The 21,702-nt window shown below is 44.2% G+C and overlaps 1 protein-coding gene across 2 annotated transcripts; it reads left to right on the top strand.

The window, feature by feature from the left end:
* NME5 (NME/NM23 family member 5) lies at window positions 1-7,912 on the top strand. Of its 2 annotated transcripts, none has more exons than XM_030957463.1 (7): window positions 1-98; window positions 1,102-1,142; window positions 1,243-1,409; window positions 2,795-3,000; window positions 3,367-3,467; window positions 4,476-4,594; window positions 6,921-7,912. In XM_030957463.1, exons 3-7 carry the CDS (start codon window positions 1,281-1,283, stop codon window positions 6,990-6,992), a joined length of 627 nt encoding a protein of 208 aa, XP_030813323.1. In that variant the 5' UTR covers window positions 1-98; window positions 1,102-1,142; window positions 1,243-1,280; the 3' UTR covers window positions 6,993-7,912. The 2 variants fall into 2 exon arrangements, with proteins under 2 accessions (XP_030813323.1, XP_030813325.1); XM_030957465.1 differs by having other exon boundaries at window positions 27-102; window positions 6,921-7,358.
* Window positions 7,913-21,702: the final 13,790 nt, after the last annotated feature.

The raw sequence follows: 21,702 nt of genomic DNA, 5'->3' as shown, positions 1-21,702 counted from the left end.
GGGCCGGCCCCGCCATCGCCCGGCAACGGCGGCGGGTCCGGCGGAGTCCCGGAGGCCGGGATAGGAACTGGGATAGCAAAGCCGGGCCGGGCCCCAAGGCAGGTGGATTTGGCGGGTTACAAGCGGACTTTGCAGCAGGGAGCAGCCAGCCAGGGTCTGCGTATCTGGGTCTGGTGCAGGGCGGATGGAGAGAGGCAGGGAGCGTGGGGCACGGCGGGCAGCGGGCAGGGAAGGGCTGCAGGTGCCATTGTGTGCCGTTCTCTGAGGCTCTCTCAGGATCCCCCGCAGCATCCTGCGCTCGCAGTTCTTTCTGAAAGGTTAAGAGAGCTGAGGATGTTTAGCCTGGAGAAGAGGAGGTTCCATGGAGACCTTCGATCCTGTCCCAGTGCCTAAAGGGGCTCCAAAAGAGATGGAGAGGGATTTGAGACCAGGACAGGGAGAGGCAGGAAAAGGGAGGATGGCTTCCCACTGGCAGAGGGCAGGGTTAGATGGGATACTGGGTAGCAATTCTTGGCTTTGAGGGTGATGAGGCCCTGGCACACGTTGTCCAGTGAGGCTGTGGCTGCTGCAATCTTGGAAGTGTTCAAGGCCAGGTTGGATGGGGATTGGAGTAACCTGGGATGGTGGAAGGTGTCCCTGCCCATAGCAGGGTGGAACTGGATGGTCTTTAGGGTCCCTCCCAACCCAAAGTATTCCGTGATGGAAAGGTTACAAATGGACACAGGTCTGTCAGAAACCCCCTCACTAATTCCACCACTCACAACACAATTCTGTGCTCTCAGCTCACCAGTGCATCTGTTCAGTCAGAAAACCAGCACTTTGTCTGGAGCCCATAAATACAGGAATTAAATAACCATTGAGAAATTACCAACTCCAAGTCATTAGTCCCACCCACAGACCTCGTGTGTGAGGATACAGATTTGGGGTTTGAAGGAGCCCATGGTGGATGGAGGGTGTGGGAGCACAGGGAGCCCACATCAGGGTGTGTGATAATGCCTCTCTCTCCTCATACATTGTCCAACTTAGTGAATAACAACATTAAATTTTGGCCTTCTTTTCCATAAAATGCCACTGCACTGAAAATGGGGGTGTGAACTACAGAGTGCTAACTTCTCCAGAGAACATCTCATGGATTTTGTGAGGTGGGTGTGACCCTTTCTGTTCCTGGAAACATGATGAGTGTCACCGTAGGTGACTGTGCAGTGGACAAATTCCAAATGTCATGTACTGGTGTCATTGCAGTACGAAAGGGGCAAGTGAATTCTAATTTAGAAGCCAGGATGGAGGTCTTAATGCCTGAACCTCAGATTTATGTGGAGAGAACTCTGGCTATCATCAAACCAGATGTCATTGATAAAGAAGAAGAAATAGAGGATGTCATTCTCCGATCAGGATTCCACATCCTTCAGGTAACAGGCTGTGCTCCAGACAAAATAGCTGTAGTTTATAAGTCAGGAAAATATTTAGCTTCTAGCAATCAAGCCAGTAACTAAGAGCTTGTGTGTCCAAAAATTGATTCATGTTCTTCATGTCATTAAACATTGCTGCCGGATTCTGTAAGGAGATGCTTTTTGGTGCATGGGATGGAACAGAGAAGACCAACTATTCTGCTGACCACAGGAAAACACAGACTTTATTAATAAACTCAGATTTAGCAAACATATGGAACAGATGTGTGAGCTTTCCAAGGCAACTCTTTGGAGAGGATATCATCCAGATCTCGCAAGATTTTGTGCAGTGTGCAAGTGGATAGTAGAGAATTAATTGAATTGGATAGCTGGCTAGTTGCAGCCTAACAAATTTTTTGTTTCAATTGTTTTCACGGTAAATAGACTTTATGAATATTGAAATGAGCTTATGAATATTTAAATATGCCTGGCCGGGCGGTCGCTGGGGGGCGCTGCTCCCTCGCACCTGTGGGCAGAAGGGGCCCCTCCTCCTCCTCCCCGCAAAGTCTTGGTTCGTTTTGTTTTGTTTTGTTTTTTTCACTTCCTCCTTAACCTCTCCGGCTGCTTTATTTATGTGCATTTATTATACGTATTTATTTATTTATGGATCTCTTGGAGCTACTCCAGAAGAGTTAATGAGGATGCTCCCTGGGCTGGAGCCCCCCTGCTCATCAGAAGATGAAACAAAATAGATTATTTATTTATTTAATTGCAATATGTTGGTAGAGTCTTCTGATGTCTGCACTGACTTTTGACAGCAAAGTTATTAGGACTCTGAGTATATGGAACTCTTGTGTTGTACAAGTTTGAGCTCAAAGAATGCACTTTAAAATTTTTTTCTTGACTGTGGTTTCTGATAACTTCCCAAAGTTGTCCTGATCCTGGCCACCCTGCAGACTAGGCAGCTATTGGGAGAGTCACAAAGCACTGAATGAAAAATAGAACAATTGCATAATTAACAGTGTGGGCTGGAGAGAAACTTGTTTAAAAGTAGAACATTATGCTGTAGCAGCTGAGTAATAAAATCCTGCCCTTGTAATGCTCTTCACTTTTTGGGTACAGTGCTCTGTCATCTGGCAGCTAGAATGGCTGTAGTTTGCCTGGGCTAAAATCACATCTTACTCAAATGGGCTCTTTCTTTAATTAACTTGGAAAACTTCTGCTCTTTGTTACTCTCTATCTAGAGGATCCTATCTGAGTGAATCAGAGGAATTTCAGAAGTTACTCTGCGTTCTTCACTTGAAGATATGACTGCAGGAGAGGACTCTATGCTGCCTTTAATGCTCTAACCTGTTTCAATGTAGCAAACAATTTTAATTCTTTTTTTTTTCTTCTACACTTTATAGAAACGGAAGCTCCAGTTAAGCCCAGAGCAATGTAGCAACTTCTATGCAGAACAATTTGGAAAAATGTTTTTTCCTAATTTAACAGCCTATATGAGTTCTGGTCCTATAGTTGCTATGGTTCTTGCTAGAAATTGTGCAGTCTCATACTGGAAGGAAATGCTTGGACCATCCAACAGCCTAAGAGCCAGGATAACTCACCCTCACAGGTAACTCACTGACTGGCCGTGGGCAAGTCAGTAGGATTATTTTGTCATTCTTTGGATTGAGACCAGAATTCATTTTTTTTTATTTATTTGTTTGTTTGTACAGTACAGACACAGGCTTCTTATCTCCTCAGTTTTGTGCAGCAGCTTTTCACTGTTGTTTTTTAGTATGCAAAGTTCACCTATTTTATGGGGAATTCTGAATGTATGAATATTAAATTTTAGGTAGTGACTTCTTTTGTTTAAAACAAAAGCAAGCCAATGTCTTGTTGATTAGTCCATAACTATTGCTTTTCTGTGCTCTCAGGCTGCAGAGACTTGGATGGGATTTGCAGTTGCCCTCCAAGCAGTTATTTCCCTTGTTTTCAGCTTAAGAGCACTCTATGGCACTGATGAGCTGAGGAATGGGCTCCACGGCAGTCTCAGCATCTCCTCAGCAGAGAAGGAAATTCGGTTCATATTTCCAGAAGGTAAAATGGTGCAGTTGGTTCACTGCCAGTCCTGGGGGGGATGGAGCTCTTCCTTGTCCTGCCCTGACTCCACATACAACTGATTTAGGAGAGGTTGGGTTTGTTTGCTTTACAGGATTGTGAGTCTCTTTATGTATAAACTGACATTTTCTGCTATGAAAGGCTTACCAAAAATCTGTCTGAAGAGCCAGTGTATTTACAGAGATTACTTCCACTTTTCAAACTCTACTCTGGGAACTGGAGCAGTCGAAGCTGGTAAATGAGAAGAAATGGGAAGCTATTACTCTCCAGCAAGTCTTTCTGGCACAGTCAGCCTTGGTTGACTTGAGAGACTGACTCTTTTCTTGGATTCCGGCTGAGTAATTACTATTCAAAAGCAGCTGGATACTCACATGACAGTGCAATTCCAAAGTTAAGTGCCAGAGGAAAGGGCCTTAGAACCTGGAAAGGCTGCAAGAGGATCTCTGGTTTGTAATGTGACAGGATTTGCTCTGACAGAAAGATGCACGTGAAACTGCTAGAAAAAGGTGTCTCCTGATACTTTTTGTCAGCTGTATCAGTGAATTTGATGAAATATGTTGCAGTTCCTTACAAACCTTACCCATTGTGTAAACCATGTCTCTTCTCACCCTGACAATCAGAGCAAGAGTAAATGAGACTTTTAGGGTCTTCAGAAACCAGCTTCACACTGGAAGAAGAAAGTGCTAAACATGGCATATACGGGTTTTTTTCTGCCACAAATGCATCTTCAAGGATTCAGGTTTTCCCCAGATGATCTGACTTCCTCCCTTTTCATAATAGATTATAATTAGTACAATTACCTCAGGGACAGAGTGAAGAAGTTTAGGGAGTTTCTTTGCAGTTTGTTGTGGGAGAAGCTATAAAACCCATGATGTATTATTAACTTACTAAGGAAAAGAGCAGCTCACGTATAAACAGCCTTTGAAAGGATGTTGTGTTTCATCACTCCAGAGGCTGCTTTCTAACACCCGTGGTTCCTCCCTGCAGCAATCTTGGAGCCACTTCCCACTGGACAGAGGGCTCGGGATTACCTGAACCTGTACGTGAAGCCCACGCTGCTGGCAGGGCTCACTGCCCTGTGCAAAGAGAAGCCAGCAGACCCCATGGTAGGTGCAGTGTCCAGCTGGCAGCTCTGGGATGCACTCACTTGCTGTCAGTAACTCCCTCCCTGTTTATAGCAGAACTGCTCTGCTGGTGAAGAGCTGCGCTGTTTTAGCTGTCAGCTAATGAGCTACTCTAACATTTGGTTTCAGTAAGTTGATTTGTTTGTTAGAGATGGCACAAGAATGTGTTTTAAGTCCCTAAACAAAATCAGTTTTCTTACATCTGGAAAAACGTGGTTAGTGTATCTTTGTTAAAGCTCCAGTCATTCACACCAATAGTTATTTAAGCATGCAGATAATTAATCTGTGCAAGTTGCTGGCAGTTGTACAGCAACTGATGTAATGATTTTACATCATTATCACGTTTATAATCAACATTGCATTTTTCTAAAAGACACTTTTCAGAAAAAAAAAAGCCTTCATAATCACTTGGGATGTTCCTATGAACTATGTGATATACATGACGCCATGTTTAATGTACTTTGATTGTTCCAGCTCTGTAACCTGTTTACTTTATCTCTATGTCTGGCACTGTTACCATAGCAATCTAGAAAACAGAGATGAAGTCCATTCCTTTGCCCAAAGGCCAAACCAATTGTATCTATTCCTAACAAATGTGTGTCTGGCCTGTGGTTTAGCACTCCAAATGATGGAGAATCTACAGTCTCCCCAGGCAATCTGTTTCAGTGCTTAATTATACTTGTTAAAAGCTTTCACTAAAAGATAGCCTAAATCTCCTGGCTCCAATTTTAAGCCCATTACCTTTTTTCCCTTTTACCATCCCCAAAAGACATTGGAGACAATGTAATATCTTTTTTTAAGCAACCTATTGCATATTTGAAGAGTATTCCCATTTTCTTTCCCTTCAGTTTTCTCTTTACTATATTAAATACTGATTTTTTTTGTTGCATGTTCCATCTTTCTAACTCATTGTTTTGGCTTCCAGTTAATCTGCACTCTTAGCACAATTTTCTAGTCAATTATGAGGTATCTGACAGTAACTTCATCAAGACAATGCTTTCCTTCCATGCTTGTAAGAAAGCTGTATGAAGCAGTGTCAGCAGCTTTTCTAAAAACATTTTATTTGCACCTTCTTTGTTGTCCATAATGTCTGTGACCTTGTAACAGAAGGAAAATAGTGCTGATTTGATACTGCTTCAGAAATAGATATTGTCTATTGCTTTTCAGTTTGTTTTCTGCTAGGTAGCTTCCAGGGAGACTGTTGGAATGCTTTTTTCCAGTATCCTTTCTTCCTTCCTCTCCTTTTGCAGATGGCATCAGAAATTGTCTGTGCTCTCAGAAATACTTGCTGTCAGCACAGAGGTTTTCTCAACCAGTTCCTTAAGCAATACCAGATAAATTTATTTGGTTCAAATGATTTGAGCATTTCTTTTCCAAAGTAGTTCTCCTAAGGAGTTTTGTGTTTTGGGCTATTTTGTTTGTTTTCCATTTCTGTCTTGGGTTCTTACTACTGAGTTGTTGTTGCTTTACCTGTCCTAGTGCTCAGCTTGGCTCTCCCTTTGCAAGCCTTTAATTCGTGGTAGTAAAAGCAGAGTGTTGCTTACCTTGCCTGTCTGCTGTTCTGTCAGCTCTTCACAGTGTGGTATGAAGTTTGTTGTTCTCAGCATTCCAGAAACCAGTCGTCAACAGCCTTGTGAAGTAAATAAGGATGTGTTAAAAACTTTACAAGTGGAGAAAACGAGGCAAAAGGTTAATTTGCCTAAGGCCAGGCCCAGACTGGCAGATGGAATTAGGACCCAAGGCATTCCTGCCTCCCACATTCTCATTTAAGTACAATGCTGGAAAACTTAAAAGATGAATTTCAAAAAGTAACCATGTTTGGGTTTTATGTTTTAGGTACTGTAAGGTGATTCAGTGCATAAGGCTGGCACTCTTAATGAATGATTACTGGATGAAGTATCTCTGAGTGTTTTCAGCAGTAATATTTCATTAAGCAGTTTCATGCATATTGTGCAGCAGCATTCCAAAACAGAGCTGGCTGAATTATTTGAACTATGGCTCAAATGGTCTTATACTTTCACAAAGATAAACATTGCCAGGACAAGTTGTTTTCTAAAGGTCATGGTGTGTTGTTCAAAAGCAGTATAGGCTGGGAAGATTTAACAGAACATTTTAAAAAACCAGGTCATCTGCATGTCCATTTCTTTCTACAAGGGCTGAATTTTGCAGCACAGTAGGAGAGTATCTGTAGCAGAGGTTTCAAGTAATGCTTGTATATATAATAATGCTTTTATAATATTCTTCTATGAACTTAATAGAAAGCAACAGAAAGCTGAAAACATTTGGGTTTTGTGTTTTTTGTTCACAGATTTGGCTTGCTGACTGGCTAATTGAACACAATCCTAACAAACCTAAGCTACAATATCGCATCTCTCAGTAAGAGCATCAGCAGTGAGAGCTTGGTGGAAACCATCTCACACATTCCAAGTTACAGATGTGTATTGTCATTTTTGGTGTGTTCTTTGACTGTATAACCAACACTGTCTAAAGTAAATGCATTTGTCATAACTGCTTATGTCCTCATGGGATAAATAACCCTACACTTAGCCAGGATGTAGTGGTTCTAATACCTTCTCTACTGACAAAGGGAATGTAGAATTACACAATAAATTTATGGCATTGGGTGATTAGAAAAAGACAATGTTCTCAGTGGGTGTGACTTACTGCTGTTGTCCACGTTTTTATTAGTTTGGCTGTGTGGGAGAATAAAATAATTTACAGCAGTGTGGATTCCCAAATGAAATCCACCTGGTCTGTGCTTTTTGAAGCCAAGGGTTGTGTTTCAGCAATTTTTTAGCATAAATTCAGTTATGAAGGGAGCTACTTGGATATAATGTAGAATACAATTACTGGTACTTGGATATAATGTAGAATACAATTTTACAAAAACTTTGGAATTTTAATTGCTGATTACATCACCCAGCTAAGGTTGTCCTTGAAGATGATTCACTTAAGTCTGATGTATTTTGTCAGAATGTAATCTGAAGGATTTATTTGAAGGTACATTCAATGCACCTTTCCCATCTCCTTGGCAAAGGGCTCAGGGACTATAAATAACAGGAAGATGTATTTTAGTCATGGACTAAGGTTGTCTTCCAACATTTTTTTGCAATAAAGGTGCTTAATTGGAACAGCTCACCTTAAGAGTGTTTTCTGTGTTCTCCTGCTCCTAAACTTACACAATTTTCTGTTTTCCTCAAACTTTCATGTGTTCTGTTGAAGAATTTCACAAGAGTGCTCTTCCACAGGCAATGGGTTAATCCCATGCTATTTCCTTTATGAAGTAACTAAACTGTTTTTTGGGGATGTGGGACTTTTTCATTTTCTTCAAAGAGCTGTACTTATGCTGTTAACTTCAAGCTTTGTATCTTATGGTTTACTGGCTATAATGAAGAAAACTGTAATTTTCAAAACTCTGTAATAAGAGTATGCTTGACTAATACTAAACAAACAAGCAATTTCATAGTTTGTTTCATGAAAAAACTTGCTTCCCCAATTTGAGTAATTATGAGAAACATAAGTCATTTTTCTGTAACATCAAACTTTGTTGAAGTGAATTGCTTATCCTCTCAGTGGAACAAGCCACTATTGCCAGCCCAGATAATAAACATTTAGAAACTGGTCCCTACAGTACCAAAACCTAAAAATCTTGGGACTGCCAAGATAAGGAAAAAAAAGAAAGCTCAAACCCTCAAATAATGAAGAATAAAAGTATGAGGTGGTTAGAAATACAGTAAACAGATCTGTTTTCAACCAGTTTATTTTGCCTATAATTATTGTCCCCATATGTGCCTGATTGCTCCAATTACAGGACAGTTGTGCTTTGTGGTTTCCTGTCAGCCAAATAAAAAAATACATTTTCTAAAGATGTCAGAAACTAAAATCCAGTGAATTCACAAGGCATTCCCCTGTATTTTGTTAGTTACTGTGACGTTTGCCTGCTTATTTTGATGTGCTACTGTTTGACAATAAATACATCCTTAATGTTCCTGCTGGAGTTTTCAGTTTTGTTTTTATGCCAGAGCTGTGTTATGTTGGGTGAGAGTAGGTGGGTCCTTACCCGGGGGGTGGGAGAAAGGACAAGGGCAGCTGGTGTTGCAAATGCCGCCTTTGTCACCCACACTGTACAGACTCTGTCATTCAGGTGTTCATCATCATGGAATATTCTCTCATGTTTGGCCTGACACCCTCAATTGCTGACTGGTGTTTGCTTCCATTTTCCTAAGAAAAAGGTGGAAAGAGAGAAGTTGCCTTTATCCCATGGGTGCCATCCTGACTCCCTGGGTCCCTGCAAGTATTGATCAGCAGATGTCACAGCTGAGATCCTGAGGAACCTGCATTAGCAGGGATGTGGGCAGAGGGTCAGTGCCGGGAGTGTGAGGTGGCTGAGCAGCCTGATCCCGTGGGGGGAGCTGTGACACCACAGGAGAGGCTGTTGGGGCATATGCTGCTACATTTCTTATGGACTTTGGGATTTTTATTTAGCCCAGAGTTGTACAGGCTTGGCCAGGGTTGTAAATCTGTAGCACAGAAAATGTAGCTTTGGGAAAAAAAACCCAGATTAACTGAAAGATTTGTTTCCATTCGATGTCAGCAAGGTGAGATATTCTCTGTGAGAACCAGTGACCTGTCCTCTCCCTCTGTCAAACCAAAATAATTACCTTGCCTTTTGAGTTCTATTGGGCATTTTTAACTTTGAGGGAGTTCATTTTAGTTTTACTGCCTGAGTGCTGGAATAGAGCTATGTCCACAAAATGAGCAGTTCAGTCTGTTTCCCATAATTCTGTTTTTTTAACAGAGCTCCTCCTGGAACTTTGCTTATCATATGCTTGCTATCACCTGCACTGGAAGTTGTTCTTGGAACTATACAGATTGAGCTAGTCTTGAAGTATGTGATTGTTCAGCCTTCCTGTCTCACAAGAGATTTATTATCTTCAGGAAGAGTTAAACTGCCAGGAACCTTGGACATACTTTAAAGATGGCAGAAGCGTCAGCCAAAGGCAGTTTCCCATTGCCTGCATCTATCAGAGCATTCCAGCGTGCCAAGCTTCAGAAATGAGTCCCTGGCCAGAGCTTGGGACTGTCATTCAGGAGATTTAAGATTGTTTCATGACATTTGCAAGCCCCTGCTTTTCTCATGTAGGAAAAGAGAAGATTTGTGTTTATTCCTTCATTTAAGCTATTAATCCTGACCATCCTTTAAACAGTTGATGAGGGTCAGTGTTCAGTCATTCAGTCAGAGTATTCAGATCAAGATGATTTGTGTTCTGCACAGTAAATGTTGGCTATTTTCGGTGGTACCCAACAACAGCTCATCCTCTGAAAATGTGAGTGGTTCTTCAGTTTCCTTTAAAAAAAACAAAATCAGAAGAGAAATAATTTTTGTTGTTGGAAAGACTTTTTGCACATCATATAAAGATCATCATAAAGAGATAACTTGCAGTTGTTTTTGCAGTGCTATTTCCTTTTAGTAGATTTGTCCTTGGACTAGAAATAGGACTTCAGTCCTCTCTGCTCATTGCCTGCTTTGCTTTACTCAAACAGACTTGGCACAAGCCAGTGTGGCAGTGTCACCAGCACCATCACAGCAAAGAGGAGCTTCCTGGTTCTGCTGCTAGTGAAACAGGAAAATGTGCTCCTTTAGGATGGTCCATCAAGAGCAGCTGCCTGCACCCAGAAACCTCCCCTGGTGTGGAGGAGCTCCTCTGGGTGTGGAGTGTGTCAGCAGCAGTGACTGATGTGTGCAGTCTCCTTGGAGGGATGCCTGTCACATCATTGTCATGCTGCCTCCTGCCAAGTGATCATGGGGAGACTGCCAAAGCTCAGGGGAGAGCTTTTTGTTGGCCTTCTGAGCCAGAAATGAGGTATTGTTGTGAGATGGAGCAGTTGGTGGCAGAAGAAGGCAGTTTGCAGACAAGTGGGTGAATGATACTCTAATAATGGTAACACTGAAGGATTGGGAATTCAGTTCAGTGCTTGTGAGTGTTTTAGGGCTGAGGGAGGCAATGCTTTCTCACAAAGATCTTCATGCAGTGCCTTGCTGGGTGTGCTTACACTTGTCTAGTGTGGCATCAAGTTTTGTCCCTTGAGAACCCCTGAGAACTCCATCTTGCTTAGCTGTGGTGCTATTCTGAAGCATGATTATTAAATAAATAAAACCAATACACAGCTCTTGTATCATGTCTGCAACTTTGTTACCATCATATTTAATTTATTGAAAAGTCTTTTCACCTGGGATTGGAGTCAACCTGGATGGATCCTGTGTGGCCAGAGGGAAAAGGCAGCTGGGTGCAGTCTGTCAGCTGCAGACTGCCTGAGCGAGCAATGATGTGAACTCAGCCTAAGTTCCAGGGAATTTTTATGTGCAAGAACCTAATTTGGCTCTAAATTCTCCTGGCTTTAGAAAACTACTGTACAAACCACTCATGCTTCTTTATCATCTCTTATAATCAATGCCTAAGCTCTCATTTCTTTGCTAGGGGACAGTTGTGTTTTTGTCATCCTTCCAGAATCCGCATGGATTGTCAGGTTAGGAAATTCTGCTTTGTCAAAAGCAACATCTTACTGCTATGCTGGCTGGTGGTTCTTATCTCTTTTAGGTGTTGTAAAGTGTTTTCTTTCTGGGTGGCATTCCTGGTGCCGTGTGAATGAGGCAGTGTTTTGTCCATGTTTAGTTTTGTGCCAGGCCTGGTCTCTGTGTGAGAAAATTCCCAGCAGTGTTTAACGGACGCGTGCGGACAAATCTCCTGCACGCCCCATAAAGCACTTTACCATGGGCCACCATAAAGCACTCATTACAGACTAGTGTTTAAACTTCTGAGATTAACACAGTCTCTCAATTGCACTTACTTATTTTTATAATGTGTAATTTAGCAACTGAACTGTGAAAAGTTATGGCATAGCAAGGTCTTCTTAAAAACAGTGGTTTCAACTGTGCTTTTAGGTGCCTTCTTTGTAAATCCGGAGCAATTCCATTCTGTTAGTTAAAAGAGAGAGGGAAAATGGGATTGTTTCTGGGAGCTGCTCAGATGGTGTATGTGCATCTGAAATGTATTGTCAAGTGTTGGCATGGCACATTTTCCACATTTATGGAAAGCAATGAGCTTGTACCCGATTTCTCAGGAGCCAGACTTGGACAATGCTGTTCCCTGCATGCAGAACGCTTTGGCAGTTGCCATTTTGCTCAGGGAGTTGTGCAATGCTATTTTTGCCTGGATGAAGAAAGTTTGATCAAGCCTCTGTTTGGAAACCAGATGCTTTTTCTGTGGCCAACACACATCTCGATAGCCATGAGATCCTTCCCTGCTAGTTCCCAACTGAACTAGCCCACGAGGCTATTTCAGAATACTTGTTTTCTTCCCAGCTCTTCCATGTAAATATACTGAATTGACCAGCAAAGTTTTGACCGTGACTGTCTTTGTTTTGCAAAGTTCTCTTGTAAACAGGCTCTGTGGGGCTTCCCCAAATAGCCCCATCAGTGCAACTGAATGGGAGCAACAAAGGCATAGGAAATGAAATGTCCATTTCTTTTCTTATTCATGTAAATGATAGTTCATCGTACTGTTTATTAGCTTCATATAGTCAGGATCTGTGATGGTTCTTAAGCCTTTTATTGCTTTTTTTTCTCCTTTAATGAGCTGCAATAAAACATTGCCTTGCCAGGGTGCTGACCCAGTGCTGAGGCATTCTCCAAACTTAGCAATATTATTGGTATTAATTAGTCATTACCCATCACAGCACAGAGCAGCTATGATCTTTACTAGTTGTTCTGTCTCTCTGCAAAATGTTCCTTTTAAGGTGATTTGGAATTCTTGGAATTAATAATTTCAAGTCATCCATAAACATGGTTTTAATAATGATATCTGGTTTCTTTGTAATATCTCTCCTCAGTGGATGGGCAATGATGTACAAAGGAACTGGCAGTAGACAGGTGGTACAAGTGTGAAGGTGAGGAATGGAGATGTGAGAAGACTCCTTGGGTCCTCCCTTGGAGCAGCAGGAAGATCTAGAATCACAGAATCATGGAAAACGGGGCAAAAACAGATGGTTACTGCATGTGCTCTGTGAAAGTGCCTACTTGGAGGTAGGGATGGGGGGTTTAACACCTGTGTTCTCAGGATCTGCCAGTGCTTTGGTGCTTGGATCCTTGGCATCTTACATCTTGAATAATTTCTTTGGAGGCTTTTTACCTGAATATGGGTAGAAGGTTTCTCTCTGTGGTATCAGGTTTTAATGAAGATAGCTCTATCACTACAGTAATGCTGTTGCAAGTCTGTTAATGAGTTCTGACTTATAAAATATATTAGCAGTGTTTTTGGGAGTGATCAGGTAATGTGAAGCTGTGATGATGAGATTTGAGCACAACTCCTAGGTGGGAGTAATCTCAGATAGATCGTCTGTGGCTGGGAGGATCTGTGCTCCTCTGCCCCAGCTGCACCTCCAGCTGTTTTCTTTTGTTTTTTGTTCTGTGTTGTTGCATACAGCCACCAAAGGTGATGATCCAAGGGGAAATCACATGGTATTCCTGACACTGTGTTTAGAGCTGTGAACAGAACAGGTAGAGGAAAGGCCAAATGAGGACATGTGTGATCCACTGCTCTGTCTTCCTCTGTTCCAACAACACACAAATGAAATGTTTCCCTAAACCAGGACATCCACCCTTCAGATACTCTGACTGAGCTCCTCTCAGCTCAGCCATGATCACAGCTTCAGGAGGACTGGCCTGGGCACAGAGAGCAAAGACTGACAGAAAATTAAAATTTGGAGCTATTTTTATTCTGCTCCAACTGTTGGGTTTCTTTCTGGGTACAAACAGTTGATGTGACTTTCATCAGCTGACATGAGGGAAAAGGTGTAAGGTAAAGTATATTTTTAAGTTGAATTATTTTATGTGTGCTTTTAGCGATTTGCTGCAGAAGATGATGTTTGGTCATGTCCTTGGGTCCTATCATCTGGTTTAATTCTATTGAGGTGAATTCTGACAGATTATATTAATTTGGGTATGACCTGAGATTGTAACATCCTGACAGTATAAACTGGCAGCTTTTGATTTTCATTCCCTTGTACTGACAAGAAATTGGATCTTTATTTACCTATCTATCCAGTTCCAATGAAAATTAACAGTTTCATTGTTACCTAGTATTAATTTACAATTCTGCTACAGGTTTTCTTTTAAGGTTGAGAAAGTTTAAATACAGAATAATTTTTATTTGTGTGTGCCAGCCACACCCCTGGATGTGAAATAGCTGTTTTGGTGCCAGGGGAGTTTTCCAAATATACAGTATGTCTTTTATGTGCCCACATGTGTACCATTAAAGGGTTTCTGCTCATGGAGGCGGTAGGATTTCCACACTGGTCCAGAGGTGACACATTACTGATGAGAATTTGCTTATTTTTTAATAGAAAAAAATTATCTTCTAAAAGTTTTGCATCCCTTGGTCCATAGTGCCAGAGGAACATGTTGAGCCTTTTCTGTTTGCTTTCAACAACAGTGGGAATTCTTCAGTTAAGTATAAAAAAATGGAAATTTCCTTTCTTTCTGCCCCTCTCAAGTATATTTAGGTAACTGAAGCACATCCACACTTGGAGAGATGGGGCTGTTTTGCAAGGGAAAACCAAAACATTCCAGTGCAGCTAATATTGCAGCTCCTCTGGTGTCTTAAGTTCAGGCCACAGCAGGAGGTGCAGATATCCAAGGGGAATGCAGTAACTTTTTGGATCTTTTCTTTGGAAGAAATAATAAGATGGGTCACAATTAACCCATTCAGATAAGTTAGTAAGGCTCTGGGGGATGAGAGAAGAAATGGGGTGTTCTTAGTTCTAATGGTTTGCTCTACAGAAAATAAACCTTTTCTCTTACATGCCTTCAGGTCCAATCAATACATTTGTCTTCATCATTGCAGGCAGCATAAATTTGGTTCTTTCCTTACAACCTTCTCTTATACATCCCTCCTTGAGATGTCCAAGCCTGATGTGATGATTGTTCTTTGATTATCTTGCTCTGGCAAACCAATGGGCTCCACTCTCCAGGAGAGAAGGGCTCTCCAGGGCAAGTGTCAGAATGTTGGCACCAAGTATTTTGTTCCTCTCCCATGATTAATGTGGAAGGAGTGTTTTTAAGTAGTTTGTAATTTGTCACAGTGAGACTTGCAATGGAAAACATGCCACAGCAGAGGCAGCCAGGGCCATAAAGTGCTGTTGCTGGGAAGTGAGGACTATTCTAACACAGGTGATGTCTCCAGGGGGTGTATTCCTCAGGAGCTGGGGGGTGGATTAGCAGTCAAACCTTTGAGGAGCAGGGTGAAAGCCAATATGTCCATGGTGACAGGGACACAGCTGGAATTAAGAAGGATGACTAGCACATCCAAACCTTTTTTAAAGGATTTTGGTTGTTTTTCTCCGGTGATCTTTTCTGGTTTCATTTATTCATCTGTCTCGAGAGTTCATATCTTTCAGGCAGCAGAGAAGTGTCTGCCCTGGTGTCTCAGAAAATGAGGTTTTGTGTTTGGTGCCTGACAGAGGGAGCTGCACACTGGTGCCATGGGTGAGCAGGGAATGTCCCCTTGCTCTCTGCCTGTCTCTGGCACTCAGTGCTTGTGGAGCTCATCTCAGCAGAGCTTTGCTGCTTTCTGCTTTCCTTTCTCCACCTCTGAACCTTGATGTCACCGTGTGGCTTTGGAAAGAAATGGCTTGAAGGGGCCTGTGCAAAAAGTCACCCATCTTTCAAAATGCAGGCCAGGGTGATGTTTGTTCAAGGAGCAGCACCTGAAGGTCAATTCTGTTATTCCATGACTCCTTAATTGATATGTTTTCCTAAAAGCCAGTAATCTCCAAGGAAGGCATGTCCTGTCTGAGAAAATAAAGCAAGACATATAAATTGCTTTAATGGGGTGCTCTAGTACATTTATATCTTCTTAAAAGGAAGCTAAACCACATGCATGAGATGATAGATGAGTTTATTTTCACATGTGGATTTAATAACCTACCAAGATGTAGCTGCATATTTAGTGCTCAAAGTCATCTCCAGGAAAACAGTTCCCTGGGGTGAGGTCAGTGTCTGCTTGCAGCCAAGAGAATGAGTGGAAGGGGTTTGTCAGTGGTTAGCTTGGTTAGGAGGCAGGATGGTTCACATGATACTGAACTAATCAGGGTGATGTGGAAATTAATTTTATCTTCTGCACAGGACAGAGAGAGTGGAAGTGCCCCTGAGACCATCTGGGGTTTAAAACTCTGAGGAGCTGGAAGGAGCTGACTGCCACTCTGTTTCTTTGTAGCACTGTTTGTTAGTCTTCCCAAATATTTATTGGATCATAGTTGTAATTAAATTTGTGCTGAAAATGTACAGAGCACTCTGTACTTAGTGTAACATGAAACCAGGGATCCTCTGCACTGGAGCAGTACAGTGGCAGGTCTTGGCCACAACAGCCCCCTTTGGAATGGGAGATAATCCAAGAGCCTTCCCTGTTGATATGGCCCTTGCAGAGTTACAGCACAGGAAATTGTGAATTTTGGCTCCATCCTGTTTGACCATTTACACAATCTCCTTATCAAGGTACCTGGCCTGGTCCTGGGAGATTGGATGGTGTCTGGGTACAAGAGCTACAATTTAGTGCTCCCAACTGCTTGAAAGGGACTGGACAGTGATTTGTGAGCTCTCTGGTGATGGGTGAGATAAACTCTGCAGTGGGGATGTCCTCTGCCCTGCCCTCCACCCTGGCCAGAGCTGGGCCAGCTCCCCATGCACACCTTGGAGCTAGAGCTGGGTGCAGGCTGTGCATTGATCATTCCTGATCATTCATTCCTGATCATTCCTGAATTCCACACTCAGCTCTCATGGCCTGTGCTAGATGAGAGAAAGAAATCAATGTGCTGCAGCCAAAAGCACCCAGATGTTTCTCAGGGAATTCAAATAGCAGGTTGGTTGGTAAATCAGAGGCTGAGGCCTGAGATGACAGAGCTCGCAGCCTGTGGGGGAAAGCCCATGGCACAAACAAGAAATAGGAGAGTGAAGCAGTCCAGCCTGGGAAGCAAAACTGTGTTTGCCCTGGGATAAATCTTATTAACTTGAGCACATCAAAGCATAAATGTATTGTCTTACTCCTGGACTCGAGCTGGCTTGAGCAGAGCCATCCTGAGCGTCTCTTCCCAGTGCTCCTGTCCAGGACTGGCTGGTGCTCCTGTGCCAGCAGAGATGTCCCCAGGAGCCACATCTGCAGCCTGGCCCTGACTGGAATTACCTGCTCTCCCGACACCTGTGGTGCAGCTGTAATGCTGGGAGTGCTTGGCACCTCGGGAGGTTTTCACGGCTGAGTTAATTTAATTATTCTCCTGCTCATTGGCTTCAAAATCCACTTAGGGAGGAGGTGCCTTGTCCCTATCACAAGTGATGGCAGCTGGCCAGCAGAAATCTGCCTGGCAGGAGTGGGAATGAAGAGCTGGGCCACAGTAGGTTTAGCTTCAAGGCACTGGGCAAAAGGGAGAGAAATAGAAATTATTGCTTTTAAAACTGCCAACTCAGCTCTTGATGGATGATCCCCTAGAAGTGTCAGACCAGGAGCCCCAGCTCTGTGAGCTAGAGAAGCCTGTGGAATTGAGAAGAGATGTGAGAAGAAGAAATGTGTCCAGGCTTGATCTGAGTCAATAAAGAGAGTCCCACTGACATCACAACCCAACATTTCAGACCAGGCACCTCATGAGAGCCCAGTTTGGGCGTTGGCAGCCAGGCAGATGGGACAGGCAGTGCAGCCATGGTGCCAGCAGAGCTTACAACCAGCAAACTCAGCCCATGCATGGCCCGAGTTTGAGCCCAAGTGAGGTAAACCCTGTGCCTCTCCCCACTGTTTTACAGTCCTTCCACTGAGCTCATCATTACCATCTTTTATGGCATCCCATGTGCTGTTGAAAGCATCAGAGGAGGAAATGAAGGGCCCTTTACTGTCCAGGCTCTGTGCTCACATGTCCCCTGACGAGCTATTCTCTCCTGGCCATGCCACAAGCGGCTTCAATTAATGTTGCATGGGACACTGAGGAAAGAATAGAGAGAGAAAGAGAAAGAATAGCTAAAATACTATTAGAGATCTATTTCCCTGTCTATTTCCCATCACATCCTACTGCTTGTACAGCTCTGCTATCCCACTTATGACAGATTTAGGGTTAGTCCCTTTCATTTTCTGGCTCTAACTCACTCTGTCCCACATGACTGCAACTCTTCTTTGCATCCTGACTGCATTTGGTGAACATTTCTTAGCTGTGGCCATCAATCTCTGCTCCTTACTTCACTTAGAGTGACACCACCTTCCTCTCCTTTCCTCTCTGCATTTCAGACCCTCTGGGAGGAATGAGTGTGGGTCCCAGAGTCCAGTGAGTGTGGGTCCTGGTGCACACTTTAAAAGGGTCTTTTCTAATCTCCAGGAGTGTTTGGACTAAGTCCACTTTGTCTGGGAGAGTTCTTGTGTGAAGCTGTCCCAGCAGCCATCTCTACAGATAAATAATTGTTTAATTAGGGAGCACCTCATCCTTCTTGTTCATAAAATATGAGCCACTCTGTGTGTTTGGTAAATGGGGAATGGGATAGGAGAGCAAAAGAGAAGTAAGGAAGGAATTAGTTTTGAAAGTACATTGCAAGTTACATTTATCTGATTTTCTGTAATCTGTCAATCTTCTGTTATGTGGCTGAGCTCCTTGGGGCTTGTTTGAAAAGGGGGAATTTACTGCACTGTAAGCCAGCAGTGATTTGCAAAGTGGATTGTATCCTAGGAGAGAGCAAGGAACCAGAAAAAGAGGTGGGGGAGCCTGTGCATCCCCAGCAGAGGTGTAAATACACTGTGCATCACCAGCTCCCTCCCAGCCACCCTGGGGGTGTTTTTGGAGGGACCAACCTGCTCTGTGTCCATCTCTTGTACCATTTCTTACCAGAAATATGGACCAGCAAGTGGGAAATAAATTGACTCCCTGTACACCTCCTTCTCCTTGGAGAAACCTTTGGAACCTTTCCCAGTAGATCTGTGCTTGATCAGGACTCCTGGCTGGCAGTGCAGCATGAATTCATACTGAATATGCAGCATTCCATGTTCTCTGCAGCCAGGGAAAGCAGATGCAGCCCATCCCAGCAGACAGTTACTGTAGGTGTCCTCCCCAACTGAGAAATGGTTGGGAAACGCTTGTAACTCTTTTTCTCAGGTGTTGCAAAGAGGATTTGTTTTGTAAATAGTGAAGTTGTTAATTGCCCTGACTTTATTAACAGGGAGCCGAAAAGGTGTTAACAAGTTTTTGTTGCTCTGCGCTGGCTCTGAGCCAGCACCAGTCCCTCTGTAAGGGGAAGGTGGCAAAGTTCCTCTGAAAGTCCCTTTGCCCTCTAGAGGGAAAAGAAAATAAATTAGGCACCCCTTTAGCCAAAGACTTGGGGTAACGTGTGAATTTTGTGGGAGGGATTTAACCTGAATCCCCACACAGCTCAGCCCCAGGGGATTCACTTTCTGTCGGTAACAGGGACTGGAGTGTCCCCAGGGCAGCACAGCTGGGAAGTCAGAGCTGCAAAAGAGCTTTAAAGGCTGTTTTCTGCCTCGGCTTCTCCCCAGGCACAGGTAGAGGGAAGCTCCTGCACGCAACTGTGGGAAGCCCTGGAGTTCAGCATCTTTGAAAATCAGGCTGGTTTAGGGATCTAACTTTAGGTATCTCACTTAAAAATATATTGAAAGCTACAGTTGAGGTTTCCAAGTCACTAAAGTCACCAACTGGTCACAAAAATCTTTCCTGTATACTCCAACAAGCCAGACACCCAAATCCTCCCATCTTTCCCTGAAAATTCCTGCTGATAAATACCATGGATTTAATCCCACAAATGGATGCTTTTTCATCCTCCTCTCTGGGACTGGCACTAGCAGCAGGTAACCAGGGGCTGATTCAGGCCCTTTAACTTTTTCCTGCTGAGGGTTGGTGTTGCAAGTGGAAAAGGACTTGTGACTTGTTTTTTAAGGCTGGAGGGAATCGCTGGCACTCGCTGGTTTCCCTGCAGCAGATGCAGCGTGACCAGGAATCTACACTGCATATGAAAAGGTCACTTACCCTGCTCAAGAGAGGAGATTCTAACACTTGTCAGCTTGAGTGATGGAGGCTCTGCATGGAGAGCCATAATATTCATGCCAGGGAATTGCCAAGCCCTCACGGAAGTGTTGAAGATGGATGGCCTGGGGATACACTCCTGACACTTTAATACTGGGGGAGGATACAGCACAAACATCTCATGCAGAATTATAATCCATGAAAGGGCACTGGGGGCATAATTTAAAGGTAATCCAGCAGGCAAGGGGTTTAACAGCTGAAGGGAAGCAGGCTGGGGGAAAGGAGGGATGCTGCTGGGATTCAGGGGGGCTGTGCTGGGGCTTTGGGGGAGGGAGCAGCCCCCAGCTGGGGTGGGACCAGGGAGGAGGGAGCAGTGCCAGGCCAAAATCCATCCCCCTCCAGACTGCTTGGCAAAATCATCTGCAGAACCTGCACTTGGTGTATTAATAAACTAGATTCTCTGCTTGCTGATGGTCACTGTGCAGCAGCGTGACCTGTTGAGGGGAGAGCCTGGGGCAGTGCCTCAATCTCTGAGCAGAAGTGTCCCTGCCAGCCTGCTGGGAGGGGCTGTGGGGCACACAGGGGCAACGATGGTGTGAATTCCCTGCCAGAGCCGTCCCTGCTCTCTCTTCTGGGAGAGGGAGCAAAGGAAACAGCACAGAGCTGCTGTGCCGGGACACCCTGAGCCCCCACACAAGCGCAGCCCCAGGCTGGCTCTGCGTGCTGGGCAGCCCTGGGATGTGCTGTCTGTGTCCATTGGCACAGGCTGGCACCTGCACCCCAAACTTCACCTCCCTGCCTGCACTGGTGGAGGTGACCCCAGCCAGGGCTGCCTGAGTCGTGCCCCTGCTCCTGCCTGGAGGGGAGTGAGGCTGGGCAGGCATTTCCACCTGCAGGGAAGGAGAAATCAGAAGAAAACTGGGGCTGGCTGTCCCTGGTGAGGGTGCAGGGATGGACACCTGGACAGCAGCATGGCCAAGGGCAACTGGTGCAACAGGGACAGGGATAGTCCTGGGATAGATGGGAAGGGCTGAGCCTGGGCTGTTATCATGGTATGAGCACCCCAAAACTGACCCTGTGTCAGCTGAGCAGGCACCTCTGACATAAACATGCCCTGGTCTGTGGCAATGCTATAGCTGGAATATATTATTTCATCCTTTGGAGTATGTTTCCCTTTCTCGCTAGAAATGGATTATAAACCATCCCTCTCCCACAATAAAGGCACAAATACATGGAGGGGACACTGGTGTTAAACCTCCAGAAAGGCAGTGGTGATGCTGAGGTGATTCCACGGATTTCTATCACAGAGGATGCTCTGTCCACGTCAGGGGCTGGTCAAACATGAAGATGCTGCTCCAGAACCATCCAAGTGGCCCCACAGCCCTGCCTAAAGTGCCCCTGCTCCAGGGGAGAAGCAGTGCTGTCACTCTTGAGGGACAGGCAGCAAGATCTTGCATTGAGTTCATGCAGCACCCGGCCCAGATTAAGATTTTTGGCTTTTCATTGTAATTAGGATCAACACTTACAATATCATTGCTGTGGGACAGTGTCAGGTCCCTCCTCAAGCCCTGAGAGAGCCAGCCCATCCCTTCCTCCAGGTGTGCAGTGGGTTGCAGGGATTGGGATCAGTGCCCCAGACTGGAGCTGGCTTGTGTGATCATAAGCAGGTTTGAAGGCCTCACCAGGCCCTGCAAAAGCTCTTTGGCTGTGGTGGGAGAAGGAGCCTTCACAGGGCAGCAGTGACAGGACTGTGCTCTGCTGTGTGTGCTCGTGTTTGCTTTGGAAGCTGCTCTGCAGGGGTAACAAAGCTGCCCAGGTAAAATCACAGCTGAGATGATGAGCTCAGTCCTGTGTTTGCATCCTCAGTTTGTGTTACCCGGTGCCCCATGGCATTTGTCAGAGTTATTACAGAAAGCACAGCAGCAGGCAGGGGTGTCAGGGCTCCCTGACAGTGCTGTGATGGATTAAGATGATCCTGAATTTCCATTGTTTTGCAGTGAATGTAGTGAGAATTGATGACTGTTGTATCC

This window comes from Camarhynchus parvulus, chromosome 13, assembly GCF_901933205.1.
Source record: "Camarhynchus parvulus chromosome 13, STF_HiC, whole genome shotgun sequence".
Classification (NCBI taxonomy): Eukaryota; Metazoa; Chordata; class Aves; order Passeriformes; family Thraupidae; genus Camarhynchus; species Camarhynchus parvulus.
The sequence above is the reverse complement of the archived record's forward strand: the minus strand, read 5'-3'. Positions and strand labels throughout refer to the sequence as shown.